Below are 22,982 nucleotides of genomic sequence, written 5' to 3'. Positions count from 1 at the left end.
TTTGATCTATATCATAGACTAAATATATCAGTTATTCAGTGAATATAAAAAACTATTTTTTATTTCTCATTATAGAAACTGAAAGAAGTATCATTATTAGATTTTTAATTTTTTATAAAGGACAATTTACGTGTGTATATGAATTGAAATGAAGCCTTATTCAAAATTTGTGGGTTTGTTATTTATTACTTCTTCCGATTAATTTTATAAGAAATAAATTATTTTTTAGATTCATAAAATAATTTACGTATTTCACCTATAATATAGATTAGATACATCAGTTATTCAATCAACTTAAAAAGTCAATTGTTTTTTATAAAAATATCTGAAGATAGTATCTTATAGAATTTTTTTTTTTTGGGTCAAACAATAGTTGTTTTCTATTACCAAATATACAATATTAATACTTATTTAAATTCCATTAATGTAAACAGTAAATATTAAATGAGATTGATAATTTTCTCTTGCATAAAATGTGTCTCCCCTGATTTAAATGGCTTCTCAATGAATGGATATGAAGTGTGTTTATTGTGAGGGAATTGAAGTTATTAGAATGGAAAAGTGTTGGTTTTTTGGGGTGTTGATTGTGGTAGGCTATGGTTGCTTCCTAAGGGACATTGTTGGGGTAGAAGGGTACCCAATTGAGGATTTGATTATGAAGTTGCCAGGTCAACCTAAGGTTGAATTCAGTCAATATGCAGGTTATGTTGATATTGATGTAAAACATGGGAGGAGTCTCTTCTACTATTTTGTTGAGGCTGACCAATACCCTCACAAAAAGCCCCTCACACTTTGGCTCAATGGAGGTAATAATTGATTTTTTATTATTATTATTATTTTATTATTATTATTATTATTATTATTTATTATTATTATTATTATTATTATTATTATTATTATTATTATTATTATTATTATTATTATTATTATTATTATTATTATTATTATTATTATTATTATTATTATTATTATTATTATTATTATTATTATTATTATTATTATTATTATTATTATTATTATTATTATTATTATTATTATTATTATTATTATTATTATTATTATTATTATTATTATTATTATTATTATTATTATTATTATTATTATTATTATTATTATTATTATTATTTATTATTATTATTATTATTATTATTATTATTATTATTATTATTATTATTATTATTATTATTATTATTATTATTATTATTATTATTATTATTATTATTATTATTATTATTATTATTATTATTATTATTATTATTATTATTATTATTATTATTATTATTATTATTATTATTATTATTATTATTATTATTATTATTATTATTATTATTATTATTATTATTATTATTATTATTATTATTATTATTATTATTATTATTATTATTATTATTATTATTATTATTATTATTATTATTATTATTATTATTATTATTATTATTATTATTATTATTATTATTATTATTATTATTATTATTATTATTATTATTATTATTATTATTATTATTATTATTATTATTATTATTATTATTATTATTATTATTATTATTATTATTATTATTATTATTATTATTATTATTATTATTATTATTATTATTATTATTATTATTATTATTATTATTATTATTATTATTATTATTATTATTATTATTATTATTATTATTATTATTATTATTATTATTATTATTATTATTATTATTATTATTATTATGGGTGCTTATGCATTGGACTCAATTTCTATTAACACTTTTCAATACCTTTGTTGTGGTTTATGACTGGTGGCTGCTAAAGCAAGGGTTTTAGTCCTCCCGCAAATATGTTTTAACCTCTATTATTTCATTTGGTTCCTATTATAAAAAAAAAAAACTTTATATTTTGGATATATTGAATAACTACATCATTTATTCAATATGAATCTAAAATGCGAGTCTTGTTTTTCTTATAATAAGAATTATAATGAGTATATAAGAGTATTATTTATATCGATATATCAGTATCTTATTTATTTTAGTTGATAGACACATCACATTATATATGCAGAATTATATAATTTGAACCCAAAATTATTCACTTATTCACTTCAGAAAGATGAATTTTTAACTTCTAAACCACAAAATATATAAGTGTGTCATTGTCTCAAACCTAAGCATTACAGTAAACTTTAGTCATTTTACGAGCATGTGCATGAGTTTAGAGCTATACCCCTTTTATATTAATGTTAATTTCCACAATTTTATAAAGCAACAACATACATAAAATCACTACAACATTTTTGCTTTTAGACAACCATTCAAAATTGTAGCCTAAACCATGAAAATTGTTGTCTAAAAGTATAGGGGACAGTTTTCACCTGTTTTATAAACGAGCGTTACCTATTATCTAAGGTTACAGTTTTTTCGCGTTTTGGGCACACTTTTTAAAACTGTCGCCTATGTTATCGAGAAAAGGGAACAGTTATTCAGAAAACTTTAGGGAACAGTTATTCTGCGTTGCCAAATTTATTTACTGTCTATAATTGTTGCCTAAAGATTAATCAAAGGGAACAATTTTCAAACGTCCCCATTATGTATTGGCAACATTTTTTAGCCATAAGTTATAGGCAACAATTTTTAAATTTACATTTGTAATATATTAGACAATAATTTTGAAAAGATTTTAACCAAATTTAATATCCAAATCATATATTTCAAATAAAAATGAGGCAAATATATGAACTCCTTCATTCAAATATATGTAGTATTACAAAATTGCATAACAGAGTACCTCCTTTCTATGGGTACTAAAAAGTAGCAACATGAACTATTACTATAAAACACATAAAGTCATGGTTACTTCTCCCATGACTACTTATATACAAATTAAGACAATATCTCAAAACCAATACAACTAAAATTGGACACTTTTGGTGTAAATTGTAAATTTCTTTTCATTGCCCCCACTATCTTGGTTGCATAATCATATGAAGAACCACCTATAACATGCCTTTTGCTACTTTTCAATGTTCTTGATCAATTCCAACATTTCTTTGATCGTAATCCCTTTTGATCGTATTGCTCCAATGCAGAACCTGCTACACCAAATTAATCAAATAGTTGAACAAAAATTGAACTAGAATCTCACTAGTTATGCTAACAACAGACCCTATATACACTAGAATGCATATTGCCATTACAAAATTAGAGTATCACTATCCTCTATAATGTAAATGTACCAAATTACATCTAGCCATTTCATTGAAAATTCAATTTCATATCTGAACTATCTCTTAGGAATATGAGAATAAGTGATGGTTCCTTTTACAAACTCGTTTGCTTCTTTATTTCTCACAACTTAACAAGATATCCAATACACTTCAGAAGTTTTGTCTCAGTATAAATAACCATGCAGCTCAACAACAAGACTACAACAACTCTTAAATATAAACAACAATACCTGGACTTCCTCTAGATGGTAGAGGGCTGTAAAACCAAACACAGTGGTGTCTACATAGTTAATTGAATAATTAAATTAAACAAAAGAAGAGCTAAAATCAAACAATTAGATAGGCTTACATAATTTAAGGTCAGATACACAGGTTAGAAATAACTTAAAAAGTGTAGACAATATGAAATTAGTAGTAGAAAATTGAATTGCAAATAACTCACAATCAGACAAGTTAAGTTTCTAGTCAAAATCACTGTGTTAAGAGTAAATTGCTTCCTGCACCACAATTTTCAATTGCTTAGTAAGGATCGAATTTGTCTGCATATTCTAAGAAAATGAATTTAAATATAAGCACATAATTATAATTATTTGCCACTTAAACATGTGTACCTTTACCTACTTGGAGTTGAGAATTAATGAATGTTAACTTGATTTTGGCAACTATGCCCCTTTCTTGCTAAAAGTAAATGCCAAGTTCTCTAATGTTCACCTACACCAAAGTAGTTTGTTTTAAGGCATGTTTCAGTTAATTCCTTCTTCTCACTTAGTTGTACTGCATTATTCATCTACACCAAATGTTAAGATTTCATACAATTGATTATCAATTTCAATTTCACATTCAATATCAATTTCAATAACAATGAAAGGGGCATAACAAGTAATTTGGCATTTCAATATCAATTTCACATTCAATATTATCCTCATTATTGTGAAGAATGCAACCACTACCTATATTGTACATATCAAAAACTTCACCTCTCAGTTCCATTTATGAAAATAAGTCCCCCCCATCATTGGTTTATATTTCTTAGTGCATTACCAACATCATTGCATCATCATTTTTCATGAGGTTTTAGTCAAGATGAATTGGTTCATTCATACTCCAAGCATGAGTTTTCACTCAACGTGAATTGTTTATCTCATTCATAAAACCATTATCCTCTACATACTAAGTATTAACTAGTAATTAGTATCTACTATTTAGTAATCACTATATTTCACAAAAACCAGCAAACCCAAAATCAAAATCAAGAAAGTATAAACAATTATCAAAAACCTATACACACCAAAAACCAACAAAGTGCCATTCAAATATGACCAAATCTTGTTAGGCATGAAATTGAACAGAATATGAAAAACATGCAAATAATAATCAGAAAAATTAACATCAAACTTCTAACTGAGCCAAGAACAGAGAAATTTAATTTGGGATGAAAGAGAATGTCAGGGTTTTGGCAAAATTTAGGGAAACCCCAATCTAAGTTGAAGTTGATAAAGAGACTCACGATATAACAAGTTGATGTTGTTCAACACTGTGCAAAATACCTGCATAATAGTGAGTTAAGACATTACAGTGCTTCCTCCTGCATAATAGCGGGATGTTCAACCACAATCTCATAACTAAACATCACAAAAAATTCATCCACAGCAACAATAACAAACAAACCCAGAAAAAAAAACAAAGAAAATAAGAATAAACAAACCCAAACTCCTTCGACAAATCCATATCTGCATTCTACTAATTCCTTCTCAGTGTTCAAGCTTAAGCTAAAGCATACCGATCAAAACCCTTATCGTAGCCACCAACTCCGCTAGCTAATCTCTGAAACTATGACGCCACTGAGATAGGGTATCCAAATTGAAGCCATTAATTTTGGTCAAATAAAAAATACGAGAAATACGATAAAGAGGAATGTATCAGAAACCCTATAAATATAGGGATTGAATGGTGTGAGAGAATAGATTGGAAACCCTAAAAATCTAGGGATTGAGCGGTGAGAGAGAATTTATAAAGCTACAGATTGGGGAGGATTTAGGTGGATTTTCGATTGTGTGGTATTTGAAGAGATATCTTTTCTGAAACTTGGAGACGGAGGAGAAGGAAGCCACACGGTGGGGTTTAACTCTCAAACTTGTTTGTGTATGGATGGGATGAGATTAGTCTTTTTTACAGGAAAAAAAAATAAAGTAATATAATTGTTAAATGCTGAATATTAAAAGCAATTGTTGATAAATGTTGCTTTTTGTCAAAAATAATGTAACAAATTAAAACTGTCCCCACAAATATCTATAGGCACAGTTATTAACCATTGCAAAAGAAATATTAGAGTAACAGTCTGAAAGTGTTCCCTCTTCGATTTCAGGGAACAATTATCTAGCGCTGCCTAAAGAGAACTGGCAACAGTCATAACATGTTAGCTAAGCCACTTTTAGGTAACAGTTTATACGAGTTGCATAAAAAAGTGTTGCTAAAGACAACAAATGTTGTAGTGAATACAGTTCACTTCTAATAAATCATTCAAATCATCTTAGAAGAATAGTAAATAAATTGTCCTTTCATTGTACCAAAATAAAAAATAAAAAAATTGTCCTTTCATATAGAGAAATTAAAGTAACCTGCAGGTTAATCTTTCAGGTCCAGGATGTTCCTCAATTGGAGGAGGTGCCTTCACTGAATTGGGTCCGTTTTATTCTACCGGCGATGGACGTGGTTTACAAAGAAATTCAAATTCTTGGAATAAAGGTGTTTACAAGTACATTTTTTTTTATATTGGAGAATAATTCGAGTGGACATTGATTCCTAATATATATATATTTTGTTCACTACTTTCATTAGTTTCTAATCTCCTCTTTGTGGAGTCTCCTATCGGAGTTGGTTGGTCATACTCAAATATAACTTCTGATTATAATAACTATGATGACGCTTCCACAGGTATTTAATTAAATTGTGTGATCAAATTAATTTATGTAGCTTTTATCTATGCAAAAGAAAAAAGTTATATATTTTGTGTGTTATACATGCAATTTGTTTGTTTTTACTAGGCATGAAAATAGTTCATTATTTTGTTTTTGGCAGCCAATGATATGCTCTTGTTCATGTTGAAATGGTACGAGAAATTTCCTTCATACAAATCAAGAAACTTGTTTCTTACTGGAGAAAGTTACGCAGGTTCAACAAAATTATAAATCAAATCTCTATTTTGATAACTAATTAGCAAATATTCTATTTAGCTAACCAAGTTTAGTTGTATATCATAAAATTTCATATATATTCTTTACGTAGGCACACAAAACTTATGCTACGTTTACAAAATAACCAACTCATTTTGTCTATACATTAACTTTTTATTGAAGTATTTTATTTTTTTATTAATTTAGGACATTTCATTCCTCAGTTAGCCAATATTCTTCTTGATTATAATTCTCATTCCACTACTCTCAAATTCAATATAAAAGGAGTCGCGGTAAGATCTTATTCATGTGATATCTTTTATTAAGTTACTCACTTTTTTTTTATAAATTAAGAGCATCTAGATATCAAGGTAGAAAAAGACATCCAACTATGTTGGCACCCCTATCCCTCCCCGTCCTCCACCTATAACTCATATTATTATTAAAAAGAAGGAAAATAAGATAATTACAAGGGGGACTAGACGTTACCCTAAAGAACTTAATGTAGAACAAAGAAGCATACCCAACTAAAGGCAAATGCACTGACCATTAGCACGGAACAGTCCAAGTACCCACTACTCCTTGCAACAAGCAGCAAGTGATGATCGCTTTTTCAAGCTAAACAGTCTGAAATCATGGAATGATACGAATATCGATTTGCCACAGTTAAATTGACCATAAGTAAAGATATCGATTTGCCACGGTTTTGGCGTGGCTAAAATAATCTCCCTCTTCTTTCTATTTTTACTCTCACTATCCAGAATTTCATCTTCAACGACCAACACCACCAAATTTCCATAACCTTCACTCTCCACTCTCAATTTGGCCGTCACTATAAATATGTTACCACGCCTTAAATTGTTGTGGCAAATGTCTAGTTTGGCCGTGGCTACCTTTAGCAACGCCCGCATAAGCCACCCTTAAGGTTTACCTGGCAAAAACATTTAGCTACGGTTAATGCTATGTTTAGCTACGATTTTGACCGTGTCTAAGAGTGGTTTTTTATAGTGTCATAACTATATATGTGTGCCATTTTTGGACTGATCATGTATATTTGAAAACTTATTGATTATTTAATTAAGAATTTTAGAAAGTTAATTAAACTAATCTTACTTTTTCCTTGGCTTTGTTAGATTGGGAACCCACTTCTAAAATTGGATCGTGATACACAAGCAATATATGAATATTTTTGGTCACATGGAATGATTTCAGATGAAATTGGCCTCTCCATTATGAATTGCAATTATGATAACTTAACTAAATCATGCAAAGATGCTATGATTGATGCTCAAGATATTGTGGGTGACTATATAGATAGCTATGATGTGATTCTTGATGTTTGTTATCCATCCATAGCTGAGCAAGAACTAAGATTGAAAAAAATGGTACTTTTTTGTCTCTCTTTGGTGATGATGGTATTTTAAATTTTAGATAATTAATTTTGTGATTTTATTATTGCAGGCTACTAAAATAAGTTTGAGTGTAGATGTTTGTATGGATTCTGAAATACATTTTTACCTCAATCTTCCGGAGGTTCAAAAAGCTCTTCATGCTAACCGTACTAATCTGTCATACCCATGGTCCATGTGCAGCGAGTAAGTATAGATTAATTATAGGCAAAATTACACTACATGTTCTTTATCTTATTTTTTTGTAACACTTTGGTCCTTTATCTTTTTTTTATAACATTTTGGTCCTTTATCTTTTATTTATAACACTTTAGTCCTTTATTTTTTTACTTGTAACATTTTAATCCTTTTTTTTGTAACAGTTTGATCCTTTATTTTTTTTTATTTGTAAAACTTTGGTCATTTATTTTTTATAAATAAATAAGATAAGGATCAAAATGTTACAAAAAAAAAAAGATAAAGGACCAAATTGTTACAAAAAAAAAGATAAAGGACCAAAGTGTTACAAAAAATAAGATAAAGACCTGTAGTGTAATTTTGCCTTAATTATAATACATGAATGAATACATAGATATACTGTAATTAATTATAAAACTCGTGTAAATTAACGATATTATTTGAATAAAGTTTATAAATACCGTAAATTGTCGTCTTACATGTTAATTTTGTAATTTCTTTTTTATAAATTAAAAGTATCTAAATATTAAGGTATGAATAGATATTTTAAAACTTAGAAATTTTGTGAATATATATTTTATTTTTTTGTGAAATTGAGTTAACACCAGTTGAATCTTTTAAAACTTACTTGGAATCTTCATTACTTTTGTCACAATAAACATTTTTCATTAATGATCAAATGTCTAATCTTAACTTTTTCTTTGTTGCAGTGTTTTGGATTACAACAATGCAGATCATGATATTAATATGCTTCCGGTTCTCAAACGTATAGTTCAAAACCATATTCCAGTATGGGTTTATAGGTAATTAGTTCTATAGTGAAAACTCATTCTGGACTTTTGGTGAAAACTTTGAGACCCAATTGGATCCCTAAGCAAAATAAAAATAACTTTTAGTCTGTGAGAATAAAAATTCAAAACAACTTGGTCCCTACAAGAAGTACCATCAGGTATAATTAAGCCCCTAAAAATAACTAAATAGGGATAATTTAGTTCATTGTGGTAATTAAAAAGATACTATTTGGTTATATATTATATAAATGACATATTTTTCAATAAATCATTTATTTATTTATTTTCATCGTTAACATTTGAACAAAGTTATTCTGGCAAATATTATGAAGTTATACATTTTTGTAGTAATAAGCTAATTATAATTATTATTATTATGATAGCGGAGATCAAGATTCAGTTGTGCCATTACTAGGTTCTCGAACACTCATTCGTGAACTAGCTATTGATCTTAAGTTCAATATTACAGATCCATATAGAGTTTGGTTCCACAAAGGCCAGGTGTGTGTATTAATTACTTAAAGCATTTCTAATAAGAGTATTTAAGAGAGTTTCATAGACTAATGATACGGTGTCTTATTTTTTTATCTTTGAAGTTCCATGACGTGACACATAAGGTATCAAAATTGATGATACTGGTACCTTAAATATGGTACCGTATCATCAATTTAATGTTATTATTAGCTTTCATATACGTCAAAATATTACCGTTGACCTTCAATGATCAAATCTTCTTTTTCTTTTTTTTACTATAAGAATGTTTTATTTCTTTGTTGCCTTTCATTTCATAAGTTTTCATTCAATTTCGTTTCTTCAACAACAGTACAGAAAAGATTTTTTTTCTTCTTGTTGTTGGATGTTAATTTGATGATATTTCATATTATTCTATATATTACACAATTTTTTTTGTTTTGTTCTCAAGTCATATTTTATTTGTTTTCTTCACTATTTTTTATTTATTGCCATGTATTTCTCATTATAGTTAATTATTAATTTATTTATCTACGTATTTATTAAATTAAATAATTTTTATTTAGACAAAATAAAAAAATAAATATAGAAGGGACTACTTATTATTAACGTATGATACTCAAAAAATGGTATCACCATTGGAGCAAAATATGTATGAGTTGCATAAATATTACATGGCATTGTAGGAATCACTTGTTAGTAATGTATGATACCCAAAGTGGTATCACCATTGAAGATGCTCTTAGTAGTTTAACCATTTTTTGCATGTTGAAAAATGATTTCAATATAATTTTGCAATTTTATTTACTTGAGTTTTCTAAAAATGTGTAGGTTGGAGGTTGGGTGACTGAATATGGAAATTTGTTGACTTTTGCCACCGTAAGAGGAGCAGGCCATATGGTATCATATGCACAACCTTCTAGAGCATTACATCTATTTAGTTCATTTGTGAGTGGGAGAAAATTGCCAAACACATCTCAACCTTCGATTATTGATGGAATTACATATGGATAAATAAGATTATGAGTTTGACAATTATGTATAACATATGGAAATAAATATTTTATATTAGAATTCACACAAATGATTATATTTCGATTCTCTAAGTAAATTAAAGGGTATGTTTCGAGCACTTTCTAAATTAAAATGTCAACTTCAGAATTTCAAGTAAAAAAAATCATCAAATGCGAGAATTAATAAGTCAAATCAAGAACTTTCATCGAAATTTCTAGCTAACTAAACTTAATATCAACATAGGGAAATTCAGCTACACATACTCATACTCATCGAAATTAGAAAAATTTTACATACCTGAACACTTTTTTCCAAAGTGTGTAGGTAACAAAATAAATTTGAAAAAATTTTACATACCTACACACTTTTTTTCAAAGTGTTCAGGTAAAAAAAAAATTTAGAAAAATTTTATATACCTTAACTCTTTTTTTCAAAGTGTTCCGGTAATCAAAAAAAATTTACATATCAGAACACTTTTTTCCAAAGTGTTCCGGTAACAAATTTTTTTTCACGGTATTCAATAAAAACGCATAAACCGTCAATCTTGATCTTCCTCAATAACATAACAAACGATTTTAGATTTTTGTAAATTCTAACATAGATGATCTATATGATATAAACTTTCAATCAAACGGTGGATTTTATAAAATTTGTATTTGTTGGTGTTTTGATTGGCTACATTTTGCAAAAGCCAACCAGCCAGATGCTGGACTGAGATGCTGTAGCATTATAGTACAGCATCCTGAAGCTCTGTTTTTCGTGCAGAATTTTTATTTCAAATATGAGCCAAGATTTGCTTCAATTATATATTCAGGCACGTGCGTTTAGGCAAGACGAGACTTACTCAGCAAGTTTTATTGAAGTCGGTCAAAGGAAAGTTATTTAAAACAAAAATATAATTATATTATATTTTTGCGTTTTTTTTGTTTGGAACAACAGGAATTATATTTCTGAAAATAATATAGGGTTGGCCGCAATTCTCACAGCTGTACAAGTCTGAAGACCTAACTTGCCCATCAAGACAATTGAAGACTATAAATATGTGAAGCCTCAAGGCTATTGAACTTGCGATTTCTAAACCTTGTATTACAAAAAGCGTGCGTTTTAAGGTTTAGTGTGTGTGTCTTTTGTGAGCCTTTCTTGTATCGTTCTGATGCAAGTTTAGGACTGGGTTTGTGTTGTTTATTGTAAGCTGCTCCTAAGCTTTTAAGCACGGAGTTAGTGTGTGTGATTCACTCATAAGCTTTTAAGCAAGAGTGTGGTCTAGTTTTTAGGAGAGTGTCTCCATCCTGATTATTATAATTGACAGCAACATGGTATGTGTTGTTAGAGGGAATTTGGGACGGGGTCTCATTATCTAAGAGGTTCTTAGATAGGATTGCATTGGTAGTGTCTAGGTGATAAGTCAAGTACCGGGTGTTGGTCGAGGGCTTTGAACTAGAGCTATTATAGTGGATTCATTCCTGGATTGGTATCCCCCAGAGTAGGTGACGTTGCACTGAACTGGGTTAACAATTTCCTGTCTTATTTATTGTTCTGCAATTTATTTATTTATTTACTGTGTTCTGCGACTGTCGTGCTGCAACGTGTGCTATAGCATCTTGTGCAGCATTGTGTTCACTGCGTGCCAGATTTCAATTGGCATCAGAGCAGGCACCCTTTCTGGTTATAGGGTGAGCTCCAGGGAAAATGTCTGGCAACATTGAAAAGGAAGGAGGGCTTGTAAGCAGACCACCGCTTCTAGTTGGTGTCTCCAACTATGATTATTGGAAATCACGCATGATTGCTTTCCTAAAATCTATGGATAGCAAAACTTGGAAGGCTGTTCTAAAAGGATGGGACCCCCCTATGGTCATTGACAAGGATGGAAAGCCAACACTTGAACTAAAAGCTGAGGAGGACTGGTCTAAAGAAGAGGATGAGCTTGCTTTGGGAAACTCAAAAGCATTATATGCATTATACAATGGGGTAGATAAGCACATCTTCAAACTAATCAAGCAATGTGTCTCAGCAAAGGAAGCTTGGAAGATTCTTGAAACTGTTCATGAAGGTACCCCTCAGGTAAAAATGTCTAAATTACAGATTCTTACTACTCAGTTTGAAAATTTACGTATGAAGGAGGAGGAAACAATTCAAGATTTTCATATGACTATTCTAGATTATGATAATCAATTTGATGCTTTGGGGGAGAAAATTCCCGAAGAAAAGTTAGTAAGAAAAATGCTTAGATCACTTCCAAAGAAATTTGATATGAAAGTCACAGCTATAGAAGAAGCCAAAAACATATCTCAGATGAAGCTGGATGAACTGGTTGGATCACTCCAAACTTATGAAAGTGTTGCAAATGGAAGAAGTGAAAAGAAAAATAAGAGCATTGCTTTCTCATCCAAAAATAATGAAGAAGAACTGGAGGATGAAGAAGAATCTAATGAGAGTATCTCTGAGGCCATGGTGTTATTGGGAAAACAATTCAACAAAGTTCTGAAACGAATGGATAAAAGACCCAGATCTAATTTCAAAAACAATGCTCCAGGCACTATGCGCAGCAATGAAAATCAAGGAAAACCAAAAGGTGATGAAAAATCGAACTTAAACAGAAACATTCGATGTCATGAATGTGAAGGATATGGTCACATCAGACCTGAGTGTCCAACATATCAGAAGAGAGCAAAGAAAGGGCTGACTGTCAGTTGGTCTGAGGACGATGACTCAGAAGATGATACAGCATCTGTAACTGCTAAACATATCTCAGTCTTAACAGGTATTGTTACATCTGATACAGAATCTGATGATGGAGAGGTAACCTATGAAGAGCTTGCTGCATCCTACAAGGAACTTTGTCTTAAAAGTGAAGAAATCTGCAGGGTCATTGAGAAACAAAAGGTAACCATCAATGAGTTAAAAGCAGAAAAATCTGAGAATATCTCAAAAATGGAGGAACTTCAAAAGAAGGTAAATTTTCTGTCCTCTGATCTTGAGATCTGCAGGGTTATTGAGAAACAAAAGGTAACCATCAATGAGTTAAAAGCAGAAAAATTTGAGAATATCTCAAAGATGGAGGAACTTCAAAAGAAGGTAAACTATCTATCCTCTGATCTTGAAGAAGCTAAAGAAGTTATTGAAAAATTAAATACTGACATTTGGCGGCTGAGAAAATTCTCTGACATGTTGTATAAAGATGATGAGCATCTTGACAAACTTCATAAAGCTGATGGACAACTAGAGGAAATCTTAGAGAAAAATGTTCGAAAGCCTAGAAATATTGGGCTTAGCTATGAGAATGTCAACAAATTCAAAAATTACAGTTCTGACCTCATGTACATGGAGCCTAAAGAAACTCAAAAGCAAAAGATGCCTTATCAGAAGCCGCAGCATCATCAGCAGCATCCCATGTCAAGAAATAGAAGAAAGCACCATGCTTGGAGATGTCATTACTGTGGTAGAAAAGGGCACATAAGGCCCTACTGCTACAAACTATATGGGTACCCTAACAGACGTCCTCAGCACAAACCTGTTTCCACAACTGCCCCTACTCAACAAGAATGGAAACCTAAAGGTGAAAATGAGAAGAAAAGTGATACAACTCAATCTGAAGAAGAAATTACTGCTCTGATTGCTCACACATCACTTAGAGCTTCATCAAGGGAAGACTGGTACTTCGATAGTGGCTGTTCAAGACACATGACCGGAATAAGTAAATTTCTTGTCGGTATAAAGTCTTATTCAACCAGCTATGTTACCTTTGGTGATGGTGCAAAAGGAGAAATTGTTGGGATAGGGGAGCTCAGAAGTAATAGCTTGCCTAAACTAAACAATGTGCTGTTAGTAAGAGGATTGACTGCAAATTTGATAAGTATTAGTCAACTATGCGACCAAGGAATGAAAGTAAACTTCACCAAATCTGAATGTCTGGTTACAAATGACGAAGGTGAGATTTTGATGAAAGGTGTCAGATCAAAAGACAACTGCTATCTATGGGTTCCCCAAGAAGAAGCAAATCTGTCAACATGCTTAATCACTAAAGAAGATGAAGTAAAAATATGGCACCAAAAGCTTGGTCATCTTAATCTAAGAAGCATGAAGAAAGCAATATCTAAAGAAGCCATCAGAGGACTGCCAAATCTCAAAATTGAAGAAGGTAGTATATGTGGAGATTGTCAGATTGGAAAGCAAACCAAGATGCCACATCCAAAGCTGCAGCATCTTACCACTACCAGAGTTCTTGAACTTCTACACATGGACTTGATGGGTCCTATGCAAACTGAAAGCCTGGGAGGTAAAAGGTACGCATATGTTGTTGTTGATGACTTTTCTAGATACACCTGGATAAATTTTATTAGAAAGAAATCAGAAACCTTTGATGTGTTCAAAGATCTATGTACTCAACTTCAAAGGGAGAAAAACAATGTGGTATTAAGGATCAGAAGTGATCATGGTAAGGAGTTTGAGAACTCCAGTTTCTCTGACTTCTGTGCCTCTGAAGGCATCATACATGAATTCTCATCTCCCATTACACCACAACAAAATGGTGTAGTAGAAAGGAAAAATAGAACTATACAAGAGTCTGCAAGGGTAATGTTACATGCAAAGAAGCTTTCACATGGTTTTTGGGCAGAAGCTATGAATACTGCCTGCTATATTCATAATCGTGTCACCCTGAGATCAGGAACAACAACTACTCTGTACGAATTATGGAAGGAAAGGAAACCTACTGTTAAGCACTTCCATGTGTTTGGTAGTAAATGTTACATCTTATCTGATAGAGAACCAAGAACCAAAATGGATCCTAAAAGTGATGAGGGCATATTCTTGGGATACTCAACAAATAGCAGAGCCTACAGAGTATATAATAATAGAACCAAAACCATGATGGAATCTATAAATGTGGTAATAGATGACACCTCAAGTGAAACTGCTGAAGATGATGCAGAAGATGCTACAGCATCTATAACAGGTGATGTAGATTGTGAAACTACTAATGAATCAAAGAATGATACAGAGGTTACTGCATCTGAACAAATCTCTGCTACTCCAAAGAAAGGACCTTCTACTCGTACTCAAAAGAACCATCCTACAGACCTGATTATTGGCAATCCCAATCAAGGAATTACTACTAGAAGGACACTTGACTTAGTTTCTAATGCTTGTTTTGTGTCTAAATTTGAGCCAAAAAATGTGAAGGAAGCTCTGACTGATGAGTTCTGGATAAATGCTATGCAAGAAGAGCTAAATCAGTTCAAGAGGAATGAAGTTTGGGACTTGGTTCCTAGACCTGAAAATGCAAATGTAATTGGTACCAAATGGGTCTACAAGAACAAGTCTGATGAAAGTGGAACTGTGACCAGAAACAAGGCAAGGCTGGTTGCACAAGGATATTCACAGATTGAAGGGATAGATTTTGATGAGACTTTTGCTCCGGTTGCTCGTCTTGAATCCATTAGATTACTTCTAGGAGTGGCATGCATTCTAAAATTCAAGTTATTCCAAATGGATGTGAAAAGTGCCTTCCTCAATGGGTACTTAAATGAAGAAGTATATGTGGAACAACCAAAGGGGTTTGTTGATCCAAGCTTTCCAAATCATGTTTACAAATTAAAGAAAGCTCTTTATGGATTAAAACAAGCACCTCGAGCATGGTATGAAAGATTGACTGAGTTCCTTATTAGTCAAGGCTACAGGAAAGGAGGAAATGACAAGACTCTATTTGTGAAAGAAGATCAAGGCAAATTTCTAATAGCACAAATCTATGTTGATGACATTGTATTTGGAGGAATGTCTAGTGAGATGGTACAACATTTCGTGCAGCAAATGCAGTCTGAGTTTGAGATGAGTCTTATAGGTGAACTAACCTACTTTCTTGGGCTCCAAGTAAAGCAGATGGAAGATACTATCTTTATTTCTCAAAGTAAGTATGCAAGAAATATAGTGAAAAAGTTTGGAATGGAAAGTGCTGCTCATAAAAGAACACCTGCAGCAACCCATTTAAAGCTTACCAAAGATGAAAAGGGAGTTGATGTAGATCAAAGTCTTTATAGAAGCATGATAGGAAGCTTATTATACCTTACAGCCAGCAGGCCTGATATTACTTTTGCCGTAGGAGTATGTGCTAGGTACCAAGCTGAGCCAAAGATGAGTCATCTTGCTCAAGTGAAAAGAATTTTGAAGTATGTGAATGGTACATGTGATTATGGGATACTGTATACTCATGGTGAGAACTCTATGCTAGTAGGATATTGTGATGCTGATTGGGCAGGTTGTGCAGATGATAGAAAAAGCACCTCAGGAGCTTGTTTCTTTTTGGGCAACAACCTTATATCCTGGTTCAGCAAGAAACAGAATTGTGTATCTTTATCTAGAGTACATAGCTGCTGGTAGCAGCTGCTCCCAACTATTATGGATGAAACAAATGTTGCTGGAGTACAATGTGGTACAAGATGCTATGGCATTGTACTGTGACAATCTTAGTGCCATCAATATTTCAAAGAATCCTATCCAACATAGCAGGACGAAGCATATTGATATTAGGCACCATTTTATTAGAGATCTAGTTGAAGAAGGTATTGTAACTCTTGAGCATATCTCAACAGAAGAACAACTGGCTGATATATTTACTAAGGCTCTAGACGCAGTTCAATTTGAAAAATTGCGAGGCAAACTTGGTATTTGCCTGTTTGAAGAATTGTAGCAGTTACAGCACAAAAGACGTGCAGTTGAAGTGGTTCTCCTCACTTCATTCATTGGTGCACGCAAATTAAGGGAAGTAATCAAAAATTTCCTTAACTTCCCCTTTCACGCGCTACAACCTCATCATCTCCTCCATCACACTATCTATCTTCATTCTCTCTCTTCAACAACCACTCAACTTCTCCTCTCAACCGCCATTATTGAAAACCTTCCTCCAAAAATACAAACCACCATGTCAAGCTCTCAAACTTCATCCCCTTCCAAAAACGACGAAACTGTTCATTCACAAACCACCATATCACCCTCATACGATTCTCTCCCTCAACAAATCACCATCGCTTATCCTCTCACTACCATTTTTCCTGAGGAAACAACAAAGAGAAAGAAGATTTCAGCGAAGAAGCCAACGCCAAAGAAAACTACTTCGCGTGACGCATCTGCTTCAAAAACGGGTAAGAAATCAAAATCTAAATCTACTCTTAAAGCGATTCATACAATGCGTGAATTGTATATGGACAATCCTGCTACTGCAAATGTTGATGTTAATGTTGAAGCATCTGATTCTAGTAAGAAGAATTTAAGCTCGGAATTGGATTTAACTGAAACCCTAGGATTAGAAAAACCTAGGTCTGCTGAGAAATTGGGGGAAACCTCCTTGGAAAACCCTAATGCTGTTGTTGATGAAATTGGCGCTAACTCTAAGGCCAATCTTGTGTCTGAGATGACAGTTGATGAGAATGCAGGTTCTGGGATAGATGCTGCAAATGATGCTACAGCATCTGAAGCACATGTTGATATTAGTGCCTCTGTAGTCCCTGATTCACCAAACTCTCCTGTGGTTCCTGTCAATGAAAAAGGTACTGAAACCACCATTCCTGCTGATGTCACTACTCAGGATAAGGGTAAAACTGCAAGTATGCCTGATACAACAGAGGCAAATGTAATTGATGTTGAAAGCCTCCAATTCAAGAGTACTCCTAGGGCTGGTATAACTAGGAGGCTGAGAAGTAATACAGGAAAGGATATAGCTACTCCTTCTGAAGCCACCAAAACTACAATTGGGCCTAAGAAACGGTGGAGCAAAGTCACTGTACCATCTGAAAGTAAGAAGAAGATTGTGAAGAGAAAAACTGTCTCTTCTAGTGACTCTGATTATGAGGAAGATCAAGATGCTGGAGCATCTCCTGAAGCATCTCCTCTGAGATCTGCCAAGAGAAAGAGAATGGCACCTAATGTTCCATCTGTACCAATTGACAATGTCTCTTTCCATTGTGTTGAATATGTTGACAGGTGGAAGTTTGTAGTCAAAAGAAGAATGGCCATTGAAAGGAACCTAACTGAAGAATTTTTGAAATGTCAAGACATTGTGAATTTGCTAGAGGAAGCAGGACTGCTGAATACTGTCTCTAAGTTGGGAAACTGCTTTGACAAGTTGACCAGAGAGTTCCTGGTAAACATCCCAGCTGACTGTGATAACCCTCTGAGTCCTGATTACTTAAAAGTATATGTGAGAGGCAAATGTGTGGATTTCTCACCAGTTGTCATCAACGAATATCTGGGAAGAAGTACTGCTCCTGCAGCTGAATTAGAGACATCTATGAATGAGATATGCAGGACCATCACTGGTGACAAAGTGAAAGCATGGCCAAGGGCTGGAAAACTATCTGCTGCTAAATTAACCACAAAATATGCTCTGCTAAACAAAATTGGTGCAGCAAACTGGGTACCCACTACACATTCCAACAGTGTAGCTACAGGTTTGGCAAAATTCATATATGCTGTAGGTACAGGTACTGTTTTTGATTATGGCACTCATATTTTTAATGCAACAATTCTCCATGGCTCTTCCACTGCTGTAAAAATGCCAATAGCCTTTCCCACTCTGATCTGTGGCATTATCTTGTCTCAACATCCTGACATTTGCACTAACTCTGATGTGCCTGTCTCTAGACCCTCAGCTTTAACCATGGATTTTAGATTATTGGAAGGAAAACATGCTGCAGACATAGCTGTAGCATCTTTGAAGACACCAGCTGTAGGTATGACCAAGAGACAGATGATTGCTAATCTCAGGGAGGTTAGTAACATGCTAGGTGAGAAGAAGGAGCTGGTAGATGGTGTAATCCAAGCCTTGGAGCTTGAGCAGTCACAGGTAAATGAGGATGGAGTTGGTCCTTCCCATGGTGCTTCTCATGATGATGATCTTGCAGGTGGTGACACTGTAGAAGAGGAAATGGCCTCTGATGAAAGCCCCTCCATATGAGCTGCCTATTTTCTTTTGGCTGTTTTGTTTTTGTCTTTATCTGGATTTTATTTTTGAAGGCTTAGGCCTCTTGGGTTGTAATATGTACTATGTGATCCCCTATCTTCTGACTTCTGTGACTTGGTACTCTATGGATCTTTGCTTTGCTCCTATTCTATAGTACTGACTTTATTTGTCAGAATTTATGGCTAAAAAGGGGGAGTAAAAGTGTTTGTGTGCATGATGTGATGAAAAATGCTATAGCATCCAGTATAGCATGTTTTATGTGATATGCATGTTTTGAGGGGGAGTGAATGTTTATGCATAAATTGAGGGGGAGTAGGTAGAATTTATTTTTCTACTACTTTTAATATGCATGCTTATATAGGAATTTATTTTTCCTATTCTCTGTGGCGTTGCTAAAATTTTAAGGAGTTTATTTCTCCGATCTTGAATCCACTATGTGAGAGTTTATTTCTCTCTATCTGTACTTTGAGGCTAAGATGTGTTATGTTCCGCTGTTGCATGCCTCTGATGCTTACGTGCTAGCTATCTATTCATCTGATGAATTTCTTTACTCTCTTTCCTAGTTGTGTGCGTATGTTGACTCGAAGGAAAGTTTAAATAGCTTAGCATCGTTCTACTTTCTTTCCTAGTTGTGTGCTTATGTTGACTCGAAGGAAAGTTTAGACTGTATCTCTCTATGCACTGGCCTAAGGTTGTTTTAGCCAAAATTTGCCAAAGGGGGAGATTGTTGGTGTTTTGATTGGCTACATTTTGCAAAAGCCAACCAGCCAGATGCTGGACTGAGATGCTGTAGCATTATAGTACAGCATCCTGAAGCTCTGTTTTTCGTGCAGAATTTTTATTTCAAATCTGAGCCAAGATTTGCTTCAATTATATATTCAGGCACGTGCGTTTAGGCAAGACGAGACTTACTCAGCAAGTTTTATTGAAGTCGGTCAAAGGAAAGTTATTTAAAACAAAAATATAATTATATTATATTTTTGCGTTTTTTTTGTTTGGAACAACAGGAATTATATTTCTGAAAATAATATAGGGTTGGCCGCAATTCTCACAGCTGTACAAGTCTGAAGACCTAACTTGCCCATCAAGACAATTGAAGACTATAAATATGTGAAGCCTCAAGGCTATTGAACTTGCGATTTCTAAACCTTGTATTACAAAAAGCGTGCGTTTTAAGGTTTAGTGTGTGTGTCTTTTGTGAGCCTTTCTTGTATCGTTCTGATGCAAGTTTAGGACTGGGTTTGTGTTGTTTATTGTAAGCTGCTCCTAAGCTTTTAAGCACGGAGTTAGTGTGTGTGATTCACTCATAAGCTTTTAAGCAAGAGTGTGGTCTAGTTTTTAGGAGAGTGTCTCCATCCTGATTATTATAATTGACAGCAACATGGTATGTGTTGTTAGAGGGAATTTGGGACGGGGTCTCATTATCTAAGAGGTTCTTAGATAGGATTGCATTGGTAGTGTATAGGTGATAAGTCAAGTACCGGGTGTTGGTCGAGGGCTTTGAACTAGAGCTATTATAGTGGATTCATTCCTGGATTGGTATCCCCCAGAGTAGGTGACGTTGCACTGAACTGGGTTAACAATTTCCTGTCTTATTTATTGTTCTGCAATTTATTTATTTATTTACTGTGTTCTGCGACTGTCGTGCTGCAACGTGTGCTATAGCATCTTGTGCAGCATTGTGTTCACTGTGTGCCAGATTTCAGTATTCATTAAAGCGTTATTGAACGGTGTAACATTATTAAAATGTTACACCGGTGTAATTTGATCCCTCTCATATATATATATATATATATATATATATATATATATATATATATATATATTATGGTAGAAAATTTATTTAGAATAAAATATTTAAAAATTTGTTATATAATATTGTTAAAATATAAGTGAAACGGGTGTGGTTATGGTGCATAAGCTCAAACTTATGCACCATGCATAAACTTGCTTCCTACACCCATCATATTTGCTTCCTACACCAAAAGTCAACCAAAAGTCAGCCCAAGCCTAAAATTAGGCAATCCATTACTCGCGCGCCCCCCATATACTACCCCATTACTTGCGCGCCCCCCATTTGCTTAGCGCCCCCCAGTTTTTTTTTTCTTTTTTTCCTAGATTTCTTGTGACCCCCCCAATTTTTTTTTCCTCCCCTAGATTTCTAGCGCGTCCCCAATTTTTTTCCCTCCTCCAAACTTCTAGCGCACCCCCCCCCCCCCAAATTTCTAGCGCGCCCCCCATTTCCAATTAAATAATAATTTTTGTTCCTTTGAAGTATATATTATAAAAATCCATTTTTAATTAATTTTCGTCATACACCCCCTCGAAGCCCAACATAATAACGAATGGTTCATGTATATATAAAGCATACTTGTCAAACATATAATTTAATTTTAAGTTTTATCAATCATAATCACAATATAAATAAAATCTCATACATTAATTACATATATATATATATATCGATTTTTCTTTACAATAAAAAAATGATCGAATCCAATATCTCATGCATACTATCTCATGCATGGTTTCAGTGTATAACGCTATGAAACCATTTAACTAGACTAATGGTTTCAGTGTCTAACATCTTGAAACCAAATAACAAGACTAATGGTTTCAGTGTATAACGCTATGAAACCATTTAACTAGAATAATGGTTTCAGTGTATAACAGTATGAAACCATTTAACTAGACAAATGGTTTCAGTGTATAACATCTTGAAACCAATTAAAAAGGACTAATGGTTTCAGTGTATAACATCTTGGCACTAATGCTCATATAAAACCATTTAACTATAATAATGGTTTCAGTGTATAACAGTATCAAACCATTTAACTAAACAAATGGTTTCAGTGTATAACATCTTGAAACCAATTAACAAGACTAATGGTTTCAGTGTATAACATCTTGGCACTAATGGTCATATAAAACCATTTAACTATAATAATGGTTTCGGTGTATAACGCCATGAAACCATTTAACTAGACTAATGGTTTCAGTGTATAACGGTATGAAACCATTTTTGCTGTGGAATGGTTTCAAAGAGTTGTTCTCCAAAAACATATTTAACCCTTAATAAAAATTGTGAAATAAATTTAAATTTTTAAGACGATATAAAACCGGAGAGAGTGAGGTATCCCCAACCGTTCCAAATAATTCAAAATACCCAAAATAAAATTTTGTGAAAATTTTATTAATACCTGATATTTATAAAAGCATATTTACCTCATCTAATTAACTAAAAATAGTTTCAGGTCTCAGAAAAATACATAACTGGTCCAAAAATTCCCAGAAAAGTATTTACTATTTTTCTGTAAAAACAATAAAAAAATTTGGAGTCTCCTTGGCACCGCATGCGCCCCCACGTGCCGCAGTGAGAGGGGGCGTGGAAGCGCGTCACTGTTCATCATCTTCCTCACCCATTTTCTGAAGAAACGGGTCGCGCCGACCCGGTTCGCCGACCCGATTCGTTCTCCCTCAATAATCAACGAAACTCGACGTTCTTTATACGGTTTTGATCGTCGTTCGATTTTATGAATGTTTCCGGTATTAGTTTTCGAAATCGGTGATCGAATCGCATATAAAATGTGGCCGAAATTGAGCAATCAAAAATAGAAAGTTCTTCAGTTATGATTATTACACGTGTAAAATCATCTGATGGCTGTGAATGACTTATGCACCATACATAAGAAAAAGCTTATGCATATGGGCAATAGTTAAGCATAGAAGACTCCTATTGTTATTTTTTAATTTTTGTGATTATACAATTATTTTGATTTCACATAGAAGACTATC

At 32.8% G+C, this 22,982-nt stretch overlaps 2 protein-coding genes and 1 long non-coding RNA gene across 5 annotated transcripts; 2 read left to right on the top strand and 1 right to left on the bottom strand.

Moving 5' to 3' along the window:
* Positions 1-361: 361 nt before the first annotated feature.
* Positions 362-10,364, top strand: LOC123909332 (serine carboxypeptidase-like 42). Its single transcript, XM_045960164.1, has 10 exons — positions 362-806; positions 5,837-5,944; positions 6,038-6,133; positions 6,278-6,370; positions 6,580-6,665; positions 7,506-7,757; positions 7,834-7,967; positions 8,669-8,761; positions 9,133-9,250; positions 10,052-10,364. Exons 1-10 carry the CDS (start codon positions 509-511, stop codon positions 10,232-10,234), a joined length of 1,461 nt encoding a protein of 486 aa, XP_045816120.1. The 5' UTR covers positions 362-508; the 3' UTR covers positions 10,235-10,364.
* On the bottom strand, positions 2,695-5,690 carry LOC123909333. 3 transcript variants are annotated; one of them, XR_006809866.1, is made up of 3 exons: positions 4,707-5,690; positions 3,642-3,910; positions 2,695-3,479 (listed from the first exon to the last, which is right to left on the bottom strand). It is a non-coding gene; the product is annotated as an uncharacterized LOC123909333 (long non-coding RNA). The 3 variants fall into 3 exon arrangements; XR_006809865.1 differs by having other exon boundaries at positions 2,695-3,986; XR_006809864.1 differs by having other exon boundaries at positions 2,695-3,910.
* A 6,786-nt stretch (positions 10,365-17,150) lies between the features above and the next one.
* LOC123905146 lies at positions 17,151-19,181 on the top strand. The gene has a single exon (XM_045954780.1). The coding sequence runs from the start codon at positions 17,151-17,153 to the stop codon at positions 19,179-19,181; it is 2,031 nt and encodes a 676-aa protein (XP_045810736.1).
* The last annotated feature ends 3,801 nt before the right edge of the window (positions 19,182-22,982 follow it).

The sequence above is a fragment of the Trifolium pratense genome, linkage group LG2 (assembly GCF_020283565.1).
Source record: "Trifolium pratense cultivar HEN17-A07 linkage group LG2, ARS_RC_1.1, whole genome shotgun sequence".
In the NCBI taxonomy this organism is placed as follows: domain Eukaryota; kingdom Viridiplantae; phylum Streptophyta; class Magnoliopsida; order Fabales; family Fabaceae; genus Trifolium; species Trifolium pratense.
This window is presented reverse-complemented; position numbering and strand designations above follow the sequence as displayed.

Bases quoted from the DNA above. Each gene is read 5' to 3' on its own strand.
- LOC123909332 (XM_045960164.1), top strand. From the start codon at position 509: ATGGATATGAAGTGTGTTTATTGTGAGGGAATTGAAGTTATTAGAATG. The intron at 6,134-6,277 runs GTATTTAATTAA...TGTTTTTGGCAG, and splicing joins CTATGATGACGCTTCCACAG to CCAATGATATGCTCTTGTTC. The intron at 7,968-8,668 runs GTAAGTATAGAT...TCTTTGTTGCAG, and splicing joins CCATGGTCCATGTGCAGCGA to TGTTTTGGATTACAACAATG.
- LOC123905146 (XM_045954780.1), top strand. From the start codon at position 17,151: ATGTCAAGCTCTCAAACTTCATCCCCTTCCAAAAACGACGAAACTGTT.